General features: G+C 40.0%; 3 protein-coding genes across 4 annotated transcripts; 2 read left to right on the top strand and 1 right to left on the bottom strand.

The window, feature by feature from the left end:
* Positions 1-287: 287 nt before the first annotated feature.
* nek12 (NIMA-related kinase 12) lies at positions 288-3,488 on the bottom strand. Its single transcript, XM_028589436.1, has 2 exons — positions 2,235-3,488; positions 288-799 (listed from the first exon to the last, which is right to left on the bottom strand). Exons 1-2 carry the CDS (start codon positions 3,328-3,330, stop codon positions 600-602), a joined length of 1,296 nt encoding a protein of 431 aa, XP_028445237.1. The 5' UTR covers positions 3,331-3,488; the 3' UTR covers positions 288-599.
* A 1,018-nt stretch (positions 3,489-4,506) lies between these two features.
* pin4 (protein (peptidylprolyl cis/trans isomerase) NIMA-interacting, 4 (parvulin)) lies at positions 4,507-8,078 on the top strand. 2 transcript variants are annotated; one of them, XM_028589437.1, is made up of 4 exons: positions 4,511-4,687; positions 4,925-4,995; positions 6,143-6,262; positions 7,587-8,078. In XM_028589437.1, the coding sequence occupies exons 1-4, from the start codon at positions 4,651-4,653 to the stop codon at positions 7,743-7,745; spliced, it is 387 nt and encodes a 128-aa protein (XP_028445238.1). In that variant the 5' UTR covers positions 4,511-4,650; the 3' UTR covers positions 7,746-8,078. The 2 variants fall into 2 exon arrangements, with proteins under 2 accessions (XP_028445239.1, XP_028445238.1); XM_028589438.1 differs by lacking the exon at positions 4,925-4,995 and having other exon boundaries at positions 4,507-4,687.
* A 517-nt stretch (positions 8,079-8,595) lies between these two features.
* faf2 (Fas associated factor family member 2) lies at positions 8,596-16,565 on the top strand. The gene is made up of 11 exons (XM_028590153.1): positions 8,596-8,801; positions 10,114-10,182; positions 10,394-10,528; positions 10,831-10,907; positions 11,000-11,138; positions 11,253-11,338; positions 11,624-11,715; positions 14,062-14,239; positions 14,872-15,043; positions 15,197-15,340; positions 15,766-16,565. The coding sequence occupies exons 1-11, from the start codon at positions 8,739-8,741 to the stop codon at positions 15,946-15,948; spliced, it is 1,338 nt and encodes a 445-aa protein (XP_028445954.1). The 5' UTR covers positions 8,596-8,738; the 3' UTR covers positions 15,949-16,565.
* Positions 16,566-16,817: the final 252 nt, after the last annotated feature.

Genomic DNA, 16,817 nt, shown 5'->3' with positions numbered 1-16,817 from the left:
TTGTGTGATAACATAACAAATAGAAAGTTGAGACGATAAAATACATACAGTATGAAGAATTAGGAGCTGTAATACTGTAGATATGTCAACTGCCTTGGGCCTCCTGCTGATGCTTTTAGATCTTTTTGAAAGTGTGACATGTTATATGTAGTTAAGACTCTGGCTACTGATTTTTATGTAAGAATGAAATAATCCAAGTGATTCGAAATACTGTACAGGCTTGTATTGAATATACAATTTGTTAAAAGAAATTTCTATTTATAGAAAGGTCCAGTCACTTTATTCATTCAACATTACCATCGCTCCATGACGCGAATCAGAAACCTCGTTCATGAATATTAAGGTCACTGAACAGCTGCGCTTGCAGCACACGCCGAGCAGGACTACATTCATTCTCTCTAGCCCCACCAAGTGTTTTTAACATCTTATTTCAGCACTACGATGTCTCTCAAACATGGGAGGCCTGGTGTCCGTATTAACAGCAATTGCATAAATCACTTCACGATCAAGGCACTTGTCAGATATGTAAGTGGTTCAGCTGCTATGGTCCCTTTATTCACATTGTGGCCCATTGCAATGTAAGGTTCCTATGTTCGTTTTTAGCCCTTTTCCTTCAGTGCTTTCAGGGTGATTGTCAATCCTCCAGCATCGCAGAGCTGAAACTCCTCCTCCACTGCATCATCATGTGGCTCTGGAGGAGCAACTGTGTGAACTAAGGCCGCTTCATCCTCATACTCTTCTTCCTCAAAGTCATCTGGATACTCAACTTGTTCTAAGACGTTAGGAGCCTCTGGAAGTACTGTAAAAGAGAAAGAGGGGTTGAAAGCTTTTGTTAAAGTTGTATAGTTTTGATGCTAGTAGGAAATGTTCAATCCCAGATTGATAGCACAATATTAAACAAGTCTTAAGATTTGGTTAAAAAGAAAAAAAATGACTTTCTCGGTAGGACATTTTGAGGCATCCAATATTTGAATTCTGCAAGATCATTTTGAGCATATCACAGCTAGCTGTTTATCATCAGCATGCACCTGAAATCTTCCAAAATGAGTAGCATATCAACTACATCATTTAAAGATATATTGTAAAATTTACAGTGTGTGTACAAATGTACAGAATGAATTATTGAATTTAGGAAACAGTGCCCCCTCTTCTGTCTGTTTTAACCTTCTGTTTCATCTGCTGGTTTGGTTCTCTGTCCATAAAAAAAAAAAAAAAAAAAAAAAAAAAACGACTAGAGAGTAGCGTTAGGACGTGGCAAGATTGCAGGCATCAACTTCCCCACTCTCTCCCACATCTACTCCAACAGAGCTGCAAAGAAGGCCCAATCCTTTGCTGCTGACCCTAGCCACCCCTTGTCCTGCCAGTTTAAGTTACTTCCCTCAGGCCGTAGTACTCCGTGCCCAGATGCAGGTCCAATAGACTCAGTAACTCATTTATCCTGACTGCCATTTCCATTTTAAACAATTTGCCAGAGCTGTTTTAAATGCATGTATTTTATTCACTATTGTGTTTTAGATACTGTGGGTATTTCATGTTTTGCTATATTGTTGTGTGTCTTGTCTTTATGTCTGTCTGCTGGCTGTACAAATAATTGCCCCTCGGGGGACAATAAAGTTACCTTTACCTTGTAAAACTAGCTTCATCTCGACCAGTTGCAACAGTAAAATTACACTTGTGCAGTGATGCATATGATAAAATAGCATGCTATTTGTCTGCAGAATGAGTCATTTATACCTTTACATAAGTAGGATTTTGAACGAAGGACTTGAGTATTTTTACACTGTGTTGTGAGTACTCTTTACTGAAGTAAAGTAGGGCTGTCCTCGACTAAAGATATTCTTAGTCGACTAACACTTATAGGATTTTGTCGACTAATCGATTAGTTGATTTAATTGACAGAGCTGTGCGCTTTGAGAGGTGGTTAAGACTAGAAAAGCACAATATAAATGTAGTTAATTAACCATCTGTAAAACTGACTTTCTCCACAGTTAACCCTGCAAAAGCACCACTTTAAATCTTGTGTTTACCATAAATGTGCTCAGAAGTTTCCTGAAATAAATAATTAAGCATGAATAAGCATAAAAAATGACTAATCGACTAAAGAAATCTTAGTCGACTAAGACCAAAACGACCGATTAGTCGACTAATTGACTAAGAGGTGGCAGCCCTAAAATAAAGGCTCTATGTGCTTCTTTCGACGCTGCTAAGAAAGTGTTTCACTTTACGCGAGTTACCAGTTGGCTCAGCAGAATCGCTGCTCATTGGCGACCCGGAGTGCTCACCGCACTCCTCAAGAGAGGACACACTTTCGTCTTCATCAAAGTCCTCAGGATAGTGCCAGTCACAGTGGTTTTGTCCTCCAACACACAAAGCACCATGATATTCCTCCTCAGCATCACTGGAACACAGGTTGTGTTCGTTTTGTTGGGGCTGACTTAGAGCGTCTGGTTGTAGTGTGGTGTCTGTGATTTCTTCTTCCGTAATGTCACAGCTTCCCACAGGAACACGGTCGGTCTCTGTGCGCTTGGTAGACTCGAGGTGATGTTGCACATATGCGCTGTCAAGGATGCAGGCAGCCCTTGGCCTGTTTTCTGGGTTGAGGCAGAGCATTCTCTGGATCAAAGAGGAGACGTTGTCAGAGTAGATGCTGGGCACGGGGTCGTACTCTCCCTTGGTGATCTTGTAGAACAGACTCAGGAGGTTCCTGGCTGCAAACGGAGGCCTGAGAGCACAGATCTCATACAGCAGACAGCCAAGAGCCCAGATATCAGACTTGGTGCTGTACGGGACATCCCGGCACAGCTCAGGACTGAGGTAGCTCGGTGTCCCAACACATGTGGAGGCCATGTCAGCAGTGTTGGCCATTACTCTGGATATCCCAAAGTCCGCTAACTTCACCACGCCTTGCTTTGTTAGCAGTACATTGGATGTTTTGATGTCCCTGTGTAGTATCTTAGCCACGTGTATGTAATTTAAAGCCACGGCGACCTGTACAAACCACCCCATCACAGTGTCCTCGGTGAAAAAGTCCCCGGGGTTCCTCTGTTTCACCTTGTCATCCAATGTCCCTCCGTCGCAGTAGTCCATCACGATGTAAATGAATCCATCAGAGTTCACAAAGGCGTCGCTGCACTGGACTACGTGAGGGTGCTCCAGCCTTCTGATGATCTTAGCCTCTTGGAGAATTGCGCTTTGGCTTTTTGTTGTCCTTGTGTCCTCTATTTTGATCCTCTTCACCGCGTGCAGGCTCTTGCTCTCTACGTGCCTCATCAGGAACACGTCCGCTGCGCCTCCCCGGCCCAAACACAACACCTTCTCGTACTTGTCCATGTTTTGGTCTGGAGCCGACGACAAAAAAGGATCTTTTTAAATCAATAAAATAAAAATAAAAATAACAACAAAAACAGTGTCAAGCGCACAAGACAGCTGTCATACAGGCTAACAGGCCACGTCACGGGAGCGTTTGTGTTCACTCTCGTTGCCATAGCAACCACACCGGCTCGGCTCTGACGGAGTGAAATTGGCCAGGAGGAACAAGTTTGGACTTAATTTTTTAAGGGTTAGTAACACTAGCTAGGGTTCAAAATGTAGCTGAGCCACTTAGAAGTTAAATGTGAAATCAAAGAAGTGAATTTTCTTAGTTGTGAAAAAACGTTCTATTGATAGATTCTTGTTTTAAGTATTTTCACCTAATACAGTTAAAGAAAAACAAAATCAAGTTTAGTTTTTAGCTAAATTGATATCAGCCTAAAGATAAATAGATTATTTTGCTATGCTGTTTATCTTACTTAGATTTTATAAGACCAATCATTTTTGAGTGACTCCAAACCTTTTATATGCTAGCTAGGCTACTTCAAAAACTTAAATGGAGCTGGTTGGTTTAAATAAACATTTCAAAACCGCACGTCAGAACAACCCTAAACAACCAAAAACTACCAAACGGGAACGTTGTGTTTTAGTAAGGTTGGTTCCCTTAACGTTTTTTTGGTTTGGTTCGAACTAACCTTTAGTTTAGAGAACCATAAACTAACGTTCCCTAAACGTTCTGTGTTAGTGGGGTACCAGCCACTTGCATATTTTACCAGCATTTGGCTAGTGAACGGTAGTACCCTGGTTACTAGGCTATAACATCAGTCCAGGGACTAACAGATAACAATTGAAGTCAATTACAGCGATGGATGGCCATTAATATCATGTCGCTGCTAAATAAATAACATGTTAAATAAGTCATTACAGAAATACACTTGAATGACAGGGTCTAGAATATGCTATGTATGAGGGCAGTATTATAGACTTAGCTAGATTGAACTTGGAAAATGCCCGTAAAAGGAAGGAGAGCGAGAAAAGTAGGGCCCATTTCTCCTTCTTTAATAAATAAATAAATACATGTAGATTAATAGCCTACTACCTTTTATAAACTGCAGCATAACTGTATCATTTGAGACTGCGCACTCGGGTACTTCCCACTGGGTGGCGGTATGGACGGTGAGTGGCTACAATCTGCCATTAACTAGCTAAAGAAGAAGAAACACTTGCGCCGTCGGCGCAGGGGTTTCTGCGCATGTTAACCACAACATAGCGTGAGCGCATGCTATTGCAGTTTTCTCTTTTTCATCATTACTTCAACATTTTAGTAAACGTTCATCTAAAATGCCACCAAAGGGGAAAGGTGGCAAGGGTGGTAAAGGTCAGTGGTCCATCACTTGCCAGCTATTAATCACGTGTTGTGATTAGCTTTAAAGTCAGCCACGTTAACTAACGTTAGCCTGTAGCAAACAACTGTTAACACACACTTCCATGTGATGATGATGATTCACTCGATTACATTATATATTGCTCGCTACGATGTCATTGTATGTTATGCTTTTTCATTGGTTTAACGGTTGTTGTGATGTCATTGGTGCTTAACCTCGTCACTGTGTAGGAGCAGCTTCAGGAAGTGCAGACGCTGACAAAAAACAAGAGAAAGCCCCAAAGGGAGGCACTGCTGTCAAGGTAACCTTAATTACACTTATCCAAAGCTGCACTGCAAAAGTCAAATGTGACATATAACGGGGGGATTTTTACAACAACAGAAAACGTTGTCTGCCCTCGTCTCTTCCTCCTACCTCAAAGCCACTTTTGGATGGATGAGTTGGCTGGAGGGAAATGAGTGGTTGAGTTGGGACTAGGGGTGGGGGAAAAAATCGATACAGCATAGGGGTCTTAAAAATAACAACGGTATCAGTTTCAATACCGTCATAAAAAAAAATGGATTAAATATTAAATATAATTTATGTAATTATGTGTGGTTGTCATCACGTGACAGTGTGGAGAAGAAAGTAGTTTTTTTGTATAATGTATCAATACACAGATGCCAAGCATAGATCTTTTATGATATATGTGTTGGTCAGTCTGTCTGCTTGACAATCCCATATTGCAACATTTAAAATTGAAATGAGATGAACAAACAGAGAAATGTATCTTTTTCTATTAAAACTAAAATGACAACATTTTCCTTTGGGGACATCATTTGAAATTGGGAAAAATTTGAAGTTGGAAAAAGGTAATGCATTGCAATATATCGCAGAATATTGCAATATGTTTAAAATCACAATAATATCGCATCGTGGCATACGTATCGTGATGATATTGTATCGTGTGGCCTCTGGTGATTCCCACCCCTAGTTGGGACCATCTTTGTCACTAGAAATCTGTAACAGTTGAACAGTTGACATTTGTGATGAGCATGGCATTCCAACTGGCAGTTGTGTGGAAAAAAGGTTGAATAATAATTTAGTTAAATTCAGAGCTACAGTTTGTTTTCATAAAATATTTGAAGCATCTTGTTTTATCTCTAGGCTATTACTGGTAAAAAAAAAAAAAAAAAAAAAAAAAAAAAATCTGCTTTATGTCTGCATAAACATCAGCTTTGGGTCACAGAGAAGAGGAAGCGCTAGTGCTGGAAAGCATCAAGGAATTTGGGAGCTTTGGGACACATTTCATAACCTTTACAGTATACATGATCTACTACTGGGATGCTTTATCTATGTTCGCTAAGCACGGTGTCTGATACAGTGATTTTAAGTAGTTCTAGGCTGCATCCCAACCACTGTTTATTTCTTGAATTCTAACCGCCTTTATCATCTGTGCTTTTCACCAGGTTCGACACATCCTCTGTGAAAAACATGGGAAATGCATGGAGGCAATGGAGAAACTGAAGGCTGGAGTCCGTTTCAGTGAAGTAGCGTCACAATACAGTGAAGACAAAGCGAGACAAGGAGTAAGAACACGCACCCATGATAATTTACTAGAGCTGGGCAATATATCAATATTATATCGATATCGTGATATGAGAATAGATATCGTCTTAGATTTTGGATATCGTAATATGGCATAAGTGGTGTCTTTTCCTGGTTTTAAAGGCTGCATTACAGTAAAGTGATGTCATTTTTCTGAACTTACCAGACTGTTGTAACTGTTCTATTATTTGCCTTTACCCACTTAGTCATTATATCCACATTACTGATGATTATTCATCAAAAATCTCATTGTGTAAATATTTTGTAAAAGCACCAATAGTCAACACTACAATATTGTTGCGGTATCGATATCGAGGTATTTGGTCAAAATTATCGTGATATCTGATTTTCTCCATATCTCCCAGCCCTATCAGTTACTCAGTACTTTTGTGCTGCCCTTTTCTTTTACTGACTCAACTGAATCAAGCTATAAAAAAAAAGCCTATGTTGGTTTCTATTGCTTGATTCGAATTATCCCATAGTATTGACTGTAAGCCCTAACTGTCTCTATTGTTTCCTGTCTGTTTATGACTAATCCTTATGTCTGACTTCATTTTTAGTGAAGGTGAGACGAAGCTTCATGAAGCATTGACGCTTTTGAGCACAAGGGTTGATTTCTCGAGAACTCGCGCTCACAAAACCACCTGGTGGTCAAAGAGTGTAGAAAACAGTCAGATATTTTACAGATGATCTAAACCATCATCTGGTTTAGCTCAAGCCAGTAAAGGCTTGGGAAAAATGACTGCCAACGACTGAACACTGAAAAAAACAATCATTTTCAATGTAAAGCATTTATAGTCAAAATAGTGTCTATTTTCTGATAAGTAGGCCTATGATTGTATAACTTAACTGTGTCTTGTGAGTAATAAAATAATGGCAGGATTAGTGTTCTAAAACTGGAGAGTGGCAGTGGTTTAACCGGTCAGAGGGCAGTGAATTTGCTTGTGTAACTACGGAAATGGCGTAGAGGGGAGACTTTATTGATTTTATTCAGGAACAATAATTTCTCAGCTGTGTTAGGGCTTTGGGCGTCATCAATGATGTCATTTGTCTAAAATGATACAAGCCTCGACACGCCCTTCACAAACTCCGAAGCCTCAGCACACCACGTTACATCATCACACCATTGCACCTGGTAACCGAAGCCATACAAAAATAAGTGTTTCAAGTTCCTGCATTGCTCACAGTTGTTACTATTTTCAGTACAGTGAAAAAATGTTGCCTTTGTGTTGCTCACGTTCACTCACTCGTATTATTAGGTGTATATACTATGTGTTTTCTTCATGAAGTTTCTATTTGTGACAGGGTGATCTGGGGTGGATGACGCGAGGATCGATGGTTGGACCTTTCCAGGATGCAGCGTTCGCCCTACCTGTCAGTTCCATGGATAAACCAAACTACACAGACCCTCCTGTCAAGACCAAGTTTGGGTACCACATCATTATGGTAGAGGGGAAAAAGTGACGTGGAATGGCTCACCACTTGGAATTAGGACCTACAAATTCTACAGTGTGCTATATTGTGAAACTGATTATTTCCTGATCTTACCGTTTCGATGCAACGTTTGCTTTTTATTCTACAGAATGTTTAAGAATAAGAAAATGAAATGATCCTTTTGTGTCAGCTTTGTTTTTGTTCAAATGTACACTACCTTACTGACAATTCAACCTGAGGGAATATTCTTACAAGATTAACTTTCACATTTACATAATTCGCTGGATTTTCTTTTTGAGTTTGATAAAGATTGTGGAAATCAAACCACGAACGGCCAAATAAAAGAATTTTTTCTCACTAGTACAAAATGCGTAAGGTTTGTTTATGTGTGTATGAGAGAGTGACAGAAAAAATATGTAATAGAAAAGGTGCTGGCCTCACTCCTAGAAACTTTGCTTTCAAGTCTTTTAGAAAGGGTTTTCCTTTCAGTGTTCAGCTTGTTTTCCTTAATTCCAGAAATATAACTTGTGTTTCTGGTGGCAAAATCAAAACTGTAAATATCAATTAAATTGGTGATAAGTTACTGGTTATTCTGTATTCTGGAGATAGGCAGCTGTTAGTGCTTCAGAGTTAGCTTTAGAGTTAGTAAATGTGAGATAAAACACCAATGATATGAACAAAACTGACATTTACCAATTAGGTAACAATTCTTTATTGTTTAGTTTCATTTTCATTATCAATGAAATCAGTTAATTCTCTGGTCTATAAATGTCATAAGATTTTTTCAGATTGCTTGTTTGCATGCCATCCCCGGTTACAGTTAGGGGTCAAAGAAGATCCGTGCAAATAATACAATCAATTTGATAGATGTGGACCATGACAATAACCCAGAGCTCTGACGTGATCATACGGGTTACATCCAGAGAGCTAGGCGGCGGTAGCCCGCAGAGGCTCAGAGCACAGCCAGCATCAGGAAAAGACAGCTGACGTTGTTACGCCTTGCTAGATGATTGGCGAGGTAAGATGGCGGCGCCAGAGGAGCCAGAGTTGTCTCAGGCGCAGACTGAAAAACTCCTTCAGTTTCAGGTAGAAGGCCTAATCCACATTAACACGTGTCCATTTGAAACCTCATATTAATACACTATCGTTGATACAGAGTCACTGTACGTAGGTGGAATTGTCCGTGTTTAAACGCGTTTTGCACAGTCAACTTACCCCAGCCCCCTAACGCTAACGTCAACTTGAGTCAAAGCTAACGTAAGCAAAGCTAGCTAACGTTAGCTAAGATATCTAACTAGTTAGCAGACTTTTAGGGCTATGGGTGGACTGAAATAACCTAACGTTTGTTATATTTTACTCCAAGGCGTATAACAAATACCACTTTGTTAACCAACATCACTTGTTTTTAATATAATTGTTTTGGCTTTACGGTAACTTGGCTAACAGAAGGTGTCAACTGACGGTCCCACTGAACACTTGCTGAGTTAGCTAGCATCATAGATCTTCGAGTTAGCATTAGCAAAGCAGTCATGGTCGAACTGATGTTTCTTCGCGACACAACTGTTTTCAGCTATGCTGAATTAAATTGTTGGTTTTATGATGATACGAGTGATGCAACTTTCCTCCCCCTTTTAATATGTAGCCTGTTCCAGCTATCTTCACTTCTAAACGTTAGCTAGCTAGCTACATATTGGGGAGCTAGCTAACATGTAACGTCATCCTGCTTGGTATAACGTTGAACTGTTTTTTTTCTCTGTGCATGTTGACGTAAATTTTGCTGCTCAACTCAATAGTATTGTTACTTTAATTATTTCATTCTAACTCTTTGACAGCCGAGACAGTTTAGTTTTGTACGATTAAGGGCTGCACAATATGAGGAAAATATGCGATAACATTAACGTTTTTGAATATCGCGATAACTAGCTACATTACTTGAAATGAATAAACAAATACGTTAACGAGTTCTGCCTTTCTGTTGTACTGCCAAAGTACAACAAATTGCTTGTTGAAATAAAAAACAAACATTTATAATTATTTATTATTTCTAGCATTATTTTATTGAACAAACTGCACATTGAAGTGGACACAAAAGGCACCATTAAAAATGTGGTGATAGTTACAAGTGCAGTTTTCGACTGATACTCTTATAACTAACTCCAAAAAAAAACCTGATTTATCTTTTGCGATGTGTTTATTTCGCTAGTTGATATTGTAATGACGTTACAAAAAAATTGTGCAGCCCTAGTTCAATTCTTGCTAACTTTTCATGAAGAACTTGACACAGCAAACCAGTAGCCTGTAAGCTACTGAAGGAAACCCTGACTCTATACAAACTTGACTTTGTGCTTTTATGAGTAACTGAGGCCTTTTAGACTGACTTTCTTTTTATGTCTAACAGGACCTAACTGGTTTGGAATCAATGGACCAATGTCGTCGAACATTAGAACAGCACAACTGGAACATAGAGGTAAGACGGACATGTTTTTTTTTTTTTTTTTTTTTTTTTTTTTTAACGTTTCAGAGGATTTTACAATTGGATTTTCATGGCTCTGTTTACATTTTTATTCCTATACAGATTCTGTGAACTGTGCTGTCTTGCTTTGAGTTATGTCATTCTTTTTCTTTTGGTTTATTGAAGGACTTGACACAAGTATAATGGGCTTAAATGTATGTTTCAGGCTGCAGTGCAAGACAGACTCAATGAGCAAGAAGGAGTGCCCAGTGTGTTTAACCCTCCACCATCCAGACCATTGCAGGTCAATACAGCAGACCATAGAGTATATAGTTACATCGTCTCAAGGCCACAACCCAGGGTAGGTCTGCAGGTTCTTTTAGCGTTCGTGTTTTAGGATGAAATGTCTGCAGAGATATTAAATATTTTCACCAAACAAAAAACTATTTGTCTAACAATATTCTGTAAAACTTTTGCTAATGCTTGACACAAAGCCACATTCTAGCGCGACTGTTACTTTTAAGCCAATCCTTGAAGCTCCAGTCTGAGGTTTCGTTTTTTAATTGATTTAGTCATTTTCAATTGTACTTTAATGACACAAAACATATCTTGGAATTTTCTACTGTTTAAATATAATAGACTGTTTTTGGTTCTTCTTTTCAGGGATTAATAGGATGGAGTTACTACTTGATAATGCTACCTTTCAGATTTACATATTACACACTTCTGGACATATTCAGGTAATTCAAGCACGTTGACTTAAACTCTGAGCTGCTGGATAGCGCAAGGTAACTGATCGCCACAATGTTCCTTTTTTTTTCTCTTCTTCAAGGTTTGCCCTGCGGTTCATCAGGCCAGATCCTCGTGGTCGTGTGACAGACCCTGTCGGAGATGTTGTGTCCTTCATTCAAATTTTTGAGGAGAAGTATGGTCGGTCACACCCTGTATTTTACCAGGGAACATACAGCCAGGTGAGTTCAGACGGCAGATGGCCACTTACTAGCACATATTGTAATGCTTTAGTTGGTGGACAAGGCGAAATTGCAATATGTTGCTTTGCTTTTTGTTCACCCTGAAACATGTAGGCACTGAATGATGCCAAACGGGAGCTCCGCTACTTATTAGTGTATCTTCACGGGGAGGATCATCAAGACACTGACCAGTTTTGCCGGTATGATACTTGCCTACTTCACCAGAGACATAGCGCCTGCTGTTGCTCAGTCACACTGAGCAACAGCAGGCGCTATGGAAGGACATGTGGTTGCTGTCCTTCAGTTGCTTGAGTTTGTCTTCACTCAAGCTGCAGTCTGGTTGTTATGTTATGAAGGCACATAAGGCTTGTTTGATATTAGTATATTTATGTGTAACCTGTGTATTTTTGTATCCATGTGAACATGAAAAATGTGTTCCTTTTATAAGTTGTTTGTTTTTGTGCTTCTAATTTGTCACTTCCTAGCTCCACGTTATGTACAGAAGAGGTCGTAACCTTCCTCAACACACGAATGCTCTTTTGGGCATGCTCAACCAGCAAACCTGAGGGCTACAGAGGTATGCAAATGTATTGTTATTTAACCCACTCTTTTTTGTGTAAGCTGTTTAATGATTATGTAACATGGGTTGCTCTGATCATGAAAAATATCTGTTTAGTATCACGAACACCTGTAAGCACACATGCATCCCCTGTAGGGCTGGGCCATATTGACCAAAAATCATATCTCGGTATTCTTAGTTAGGCTGAATGGCGATACGAAGCCCATATTAAATAAACACACTATCATTAGAAAGATTTCTTCAGTTGTTTTCTATAACAATAACGGAATACAATAACAGGTTTTAGTCTCCTTCTTAACAGTGAAACCTACACTGTACTGTGACAACTTTACTGTGAATTCCTCTTCTGCTCCGATAGCCAGCAGCTGTCTGCTCTCTCAGCACATCCACCATTTCTCTCTCACTCTCTCTCTCACACACAGTAGGCTACACACTGAGCTATTCCTCAAAGGAGCCAAGTTACAACACGAGTCATCATTCTCAACCCAGTTGTGTTTTTCCTCCCAAGATGCAATGAATGTTATCTTGTTCTTCAACTTTTATGTTGTTTTAGGATTGAGCACCTGATCATCTATGAAGTAAATAAGCCTATCTCTGTCTTCCTGCTGTAAGGAAGTCTTGGAGAGTAGAGCAGACCCATGCCTCTCGCTCACTTTTTCGAACTCGGGCACAATGGGACAACTGTCTGATTGTATTTTCTGGTCCAATGTAAGTTTTTACTGGCTCCAGGGCATCGGGCAATTCTTATTGGACCCTGTTGTCAGCGAGTGAGCCGGGCAGACGCAGCGGGTGGTTATGAGAGATGCACTGACATGGCTTTTGTCATTTAACGCAACATCAAACTATCTCGATATATATCAGAATGATCTCAGCTTATAACTCGTTATATAAATAATAAATATATTGATATAAATGAAAAAAAAGTCAATATACAGCCCAGCCCTAATCCCCTGTATGAAAGACATACGAGACAAACTCAAACTGGTGGATTTGAAAGTTGGTAAAGTGCCCCTCCTTATGTTTAACCTGAGGGGATTGTCCTTTTTATTGGGTTTATAGTCCCAGGTTTTGAGTTCCTCATTGAGACTTCTGTCACCCTAATACAAGGAACTTAAAGGGAAACTTCACTGATTAGCATTAAGCTTTGTATCAGTAGAACCCCGGTAGTATTTTTGAATGACCATGCTTCCCTCCCTCATGTCCCCCTGAGAGGGGAGATCTCTGTATTGAGGGTCTGGAAAAAAGATGACTCAAAATGACGATGTTTGCGTCATCTGAGGCTTTTTTTCCCCAGAGGCAAAAGACTACAGCCTGTATTCATTTTGTTTGTTTTAATTTTAAGAAACAGAAACACTGTATTTGGGCCTGCAAGCTTTTAATACATTTACAACAGTAAAATTAAAACCACTTTACTTCCGCATATCCCACTGACTGTCGGCTTTTTCCGGAGATTGCCGAGGAAAAAACGAGTGTCAGCCATCTTGAATCCTCGCTTAGCTTCTCAGCAGGAGCAGAAACGGTTCATCCCGACCGAAATTTTGGGCCGCAAGCTTTTATTTTGAAAAGTAGACGGGACGGCATGATATGGGACGCTCCAGGCTGCAGCCATACAGTCTTGGAAATTTTAGAACAACAATTATGTGCATTCAAACTACCACACACGTGTACCACCGGGATACATTGGAACACATTCTGGACACTGGAGCTATCAATCAATCCGCTGAAAGAAGTGCTGATAATGTATCAGCTGTGGCAAAAAAAGCATGTTTTAAATGTGTAACACCACTTGAGCCACGGTGAAACGTTTTTTCGTGTATATGGTTGAAATGACAATAAAACACACTTGTTGAGTTGATCGTCTCCCTGTCTGTCTGTAATGGGCAGGCGTGGCTTGGGAGTGGCCTCATACAGCAGCAAAGCAAGTGCATTCTGGGATTTGGTGTCTTTCATCCATATGAGCCAAAAACACATTTTCTGTCTTATCTTGGCCTAGAAGACACCAATTTCAATTTTTTTTTCACATTTCTACTACATAAGTGATTATTATCCAATTTAAAGATATATTCAGCTTTCCAGCGGTGAAATTTCCCTTTTAAGAGATATGTGTGTGCTGTGAAAATCATGAAAAAAGGAAAGCAAGTCCTGTGGATTATACTTAGTAACTGGGAGATTGTTTCTCAAATGTAATTGGTTGGCAAACTAAATTCCATTCACCTTTGGGTGGCAATGGCAATTGAAGTCTCAGTGGAGAACTCAAATGTGTGTGTGTGTGTGTGGGCGTGGGTGGTAGCACCACTGTTGAAACAGGGAGATTTTGATGTGTGATATTTGGGTGTGCTTTAGTGTCCCAAGCATTGCGAGAGAACACCTACCCATTCCTGGCCATGATAATGCTGAAGGACCGCAAGATGACAGTGGTGGGCAGGCTCGAGGGTCTCATTCAGCCAGAGGACCTCATCAATCAGCTCACCTTCATCATGGATGCCAACCAAACCCATCTGATGTCGGAGCGCCTTGAACGGTAAATAAATTCATAGATTGCTCAACATAAAGAAGATTTATTTATTTATATTAGGACAATGCACATTAATCAACATTTCTGTAAATGCGCCAGTGTTAGCCAGTCGGCTAATTTTCAACTGTAGTCCTAGTTGCATGACATCCTATCAACATGGAAGTTCCATTCCATTGTTGAAGCTCAAAATGTTACGGCCTGGAGTTGGTGATTAAGCACTTCAGTTCATTTTCACTCTCACAGTTAGTCCAAAATATGTAAATATATATCAATAATGTTCAATAAAAAAAAAAAAAAAAAAAAAAAAAAGTCAGTTCATAGGGAGTTGGATTGGGAATCGGAGGGGTCGCTGGTTCAAGTCCCCGTATGGACTGAAGTACGGAGGTGGAATGGTAGCTGGAAAGATGCCAGTCACCTCCTGGGCACCAACCGTTCAGGGCGCCTGGTTCAGCCCACTCACTCAGACATCTCTACCTTAGTGCATTTCAGGCCTGTGTGTAATAACCGAGTGTAAATTGGAATTTCCCCATTGGGGATCAATAGAGTATAAATTAAATCTTTCTCTGTTTAATGGCACACTCTGCTAGTACACTCGAACAGTTTCACAGTTTATAAGGACAGGTCATACTTTGTTTCAGGGAGGAGAGGAACCAGACCCAAGTGCTGAGACAGCAGCAGGACGAGGCCTACCTGGCCTCCCTTCGTGCCGACCAGGAGAAGGACCGAAAGAAAAGGGAGGAGGAGGAGCAGCTGAGGCAAGAGGAGGAGAAGGTCCGGCAGAGTGTTCTTGCTGAGGAGCGGAGACGACAAGTGAGTCTTACTTTCCATTTTATTATGTTGTACATGCCCATCGATACATGGAGACCTTAACTAATAAATTACTTTAAAGAGACGGTCGTCTCTTAACATATTTACAATTCTTTCTTTTTTGATCATGTTGTCAATTTTTTGTTGTGACTCCAGACACTCGAAGAAGAGAAGGAGAGGAAGTCCGAATGTCTTCCCCCAGAGCCACCTGCAGACGATCCAGAAAGTGTCAAAATAGTGTTTAAGCTGCCCAATGATACACGAGTAGAGCGACGATTCCTCTTTGGGCAGTCTCTGACGGTAAGCGCCACTGTTTCAAGAACCTGTGTACACACCCAGTTGACCCGGACTGATTTACCTTACAGTGGTTTAGAGCAGGTTTGACAGTGATATTTACTAGTTTGTTCAAATAAATTTAATCCACACGTTTCAAACCATGTGCTATGTACAGCTCCTCCTGCTGCCCCCAATTAGGAATGTGTTAATCTAATTCTACTTGGTCCACATATGAACAAAATACTTCTTTCAGATAGTGTAATGGATCTCACATGAAGCACATAAAAAAAAATTAAAGCTATATTTCAACTCTTTTTCAGGCTGCTAATTAAAGCCATATTGTAACTCTTTTTCAGGCTGCTCTAAAAACTTTATAATAAAAACTCATAAAGCATTTCTTCTCTATATCTACTACCACTCGTTCACTTGACTACTTTTTTCTTTCACAGGTAATATACGACTTCCTCTTCTCTTTGAAAGAAAGCCCAGAGAAGTTTCAGATAATTACAAACTTCCCTCGCCGAGTCCTGCCCTGCCTTCCGACTGAAGAGCAGCCCAACCCTCCCACACTGAAAGAGGCAGGACTCAGCCGCTCCGAGGTCCTTTTTGTTCAGGACCTTACGGACGATTAATAGATGAAATACCTCCTGTACATGGAAACTCCTTTTACCTCCAATGCCCACCCACCCCTGTTTTTTTTTCTTCTTTTTCTTATTTTGTTAAATGGCCATTATGCACAAGGGATCATTGAGATAAAATCCTAACCTGGAAAAATATACCACCCTGCATCCAGTCCAATCCTTGTTTGATTTTGTTAACAGGGTTCCCAATAGCCTGGAAAGTCTTGAATTTTATCAAATAAATATTTCTTAAACTCCTTTTTTTTTTTTTTTAACTCAACTTTGTATCCATGTGGACAAAGAAGTTTGTTTTCCATTGTCTGTACTAGCTACCAGTTAATTCTTGTCCTTCCTCACCAGTAACTGTTGCAGCAAATAATTTAATCATCTCCTGAAATGTACTGAAACTGACAAAACTTTGTGCAAAACCAGAACCATATCCCAAATTACTTCTGAGGAAGTCAGGTTGTATTAATACCTATGGATGCACACAGGATGCAGCATTGAGAAGGTTGGATTTCTATGATGGTGTGAATGCCTTGGCCATTTTGATGTTAAAGACCTGATATTTGATCCATGTGTCCTAATTCAACATTGTTTTTGCCCTTATGTTTGCACGTTTCCTCCACTGATTGTCAAGCACAGTACTGGTTTAAAATGGGACATTGTTACGATTGTGAAGTGTGGAAAGCAAATGTACTACTTCATGGTGCAGTTTGGTGGATGTGGGCATAAAGGAATTATGGGATCCCTGTTTTAAATGAGCCATGACCTGTACATAAGTTAGATATTTAAAACCCCCAAATTTACCTTACAGTTTTTTTGACTCCCCTGTGTCATAAAATGACCAAATGCAGGTTGGTAACTATGTGAAGCAGACT

This window comes from Perca flavescens, chromosome 10, assembly GCF_004354835.1.
Source record: "Perca flavescens isolate YP-PL-M2 chromosome 10, PFLA_1.0, whole genome shotgun sequence".
In the NCBI taxonomy this organism is placed as follows: Eukaryota; Metazoa; Chordata; class Actinopteri; order Perciformes; family Percidae; genus Perca; species Perca flavescens.
This window is presented reverse-complemented; position numbering and strand designations above follow the sequence as displayed.

Coding starts and splice junctions, on each gene's coding strand:
- nek12 (XM_028589436.1), bottom strand. CDS start 3,330: ATGGACAAGTACGAGAAGGTGTTGTGTTTGGGCCGGGGAGGCGCAGCG. Junction 800..2,234: donor CGATTCTGCTGAGCCAACTG/GTAACTCGCGTA, acceptor TCTCTTTTACAG/TACTTCCAGAGGCTCCTAAC.
- pin4 (XM_028589437.1), top strand. CDS start 4,651: ATGCCACCAAAGGGGAAAGGTGGCAAGGGTGGTAAAG. Junction 4,996..6,142: donor AGGGAGGCACTGCTGTCAAG/GTAACCTTAATT, acceptor GCTTTTCACCAG/GTTCGACACATCCTCTGTGA. Junction 6,263..7,586: donor AAGACAAAGCGAGACAAGGA/GTAAGAACACGC, acceptor TATTTGTGACAG/GGTGATCTGGGGTGGATGAC.
- faf2 (XM_028590153.1), top strand. CDS start 8,739: ATGGCGGCGCCAGAGGAGCCAGAGTTGTCTCAGGCGCAGACTGAAAAA. Junction 11,716..14,061: donor CAAACCTGAGGGCTACAGAG/GTATGCAAATGT, acceptor GGTGTGCTTTAG/TGTCCCAAGCATTGCGAGAG. Junction 15,044..15,196: donor CTGAGGAGCGGAGACGACAA/GTGAGTCTTACT, acceptor TTGTGACTCCAG/ACACTCGAAGAAGAGAAGGA.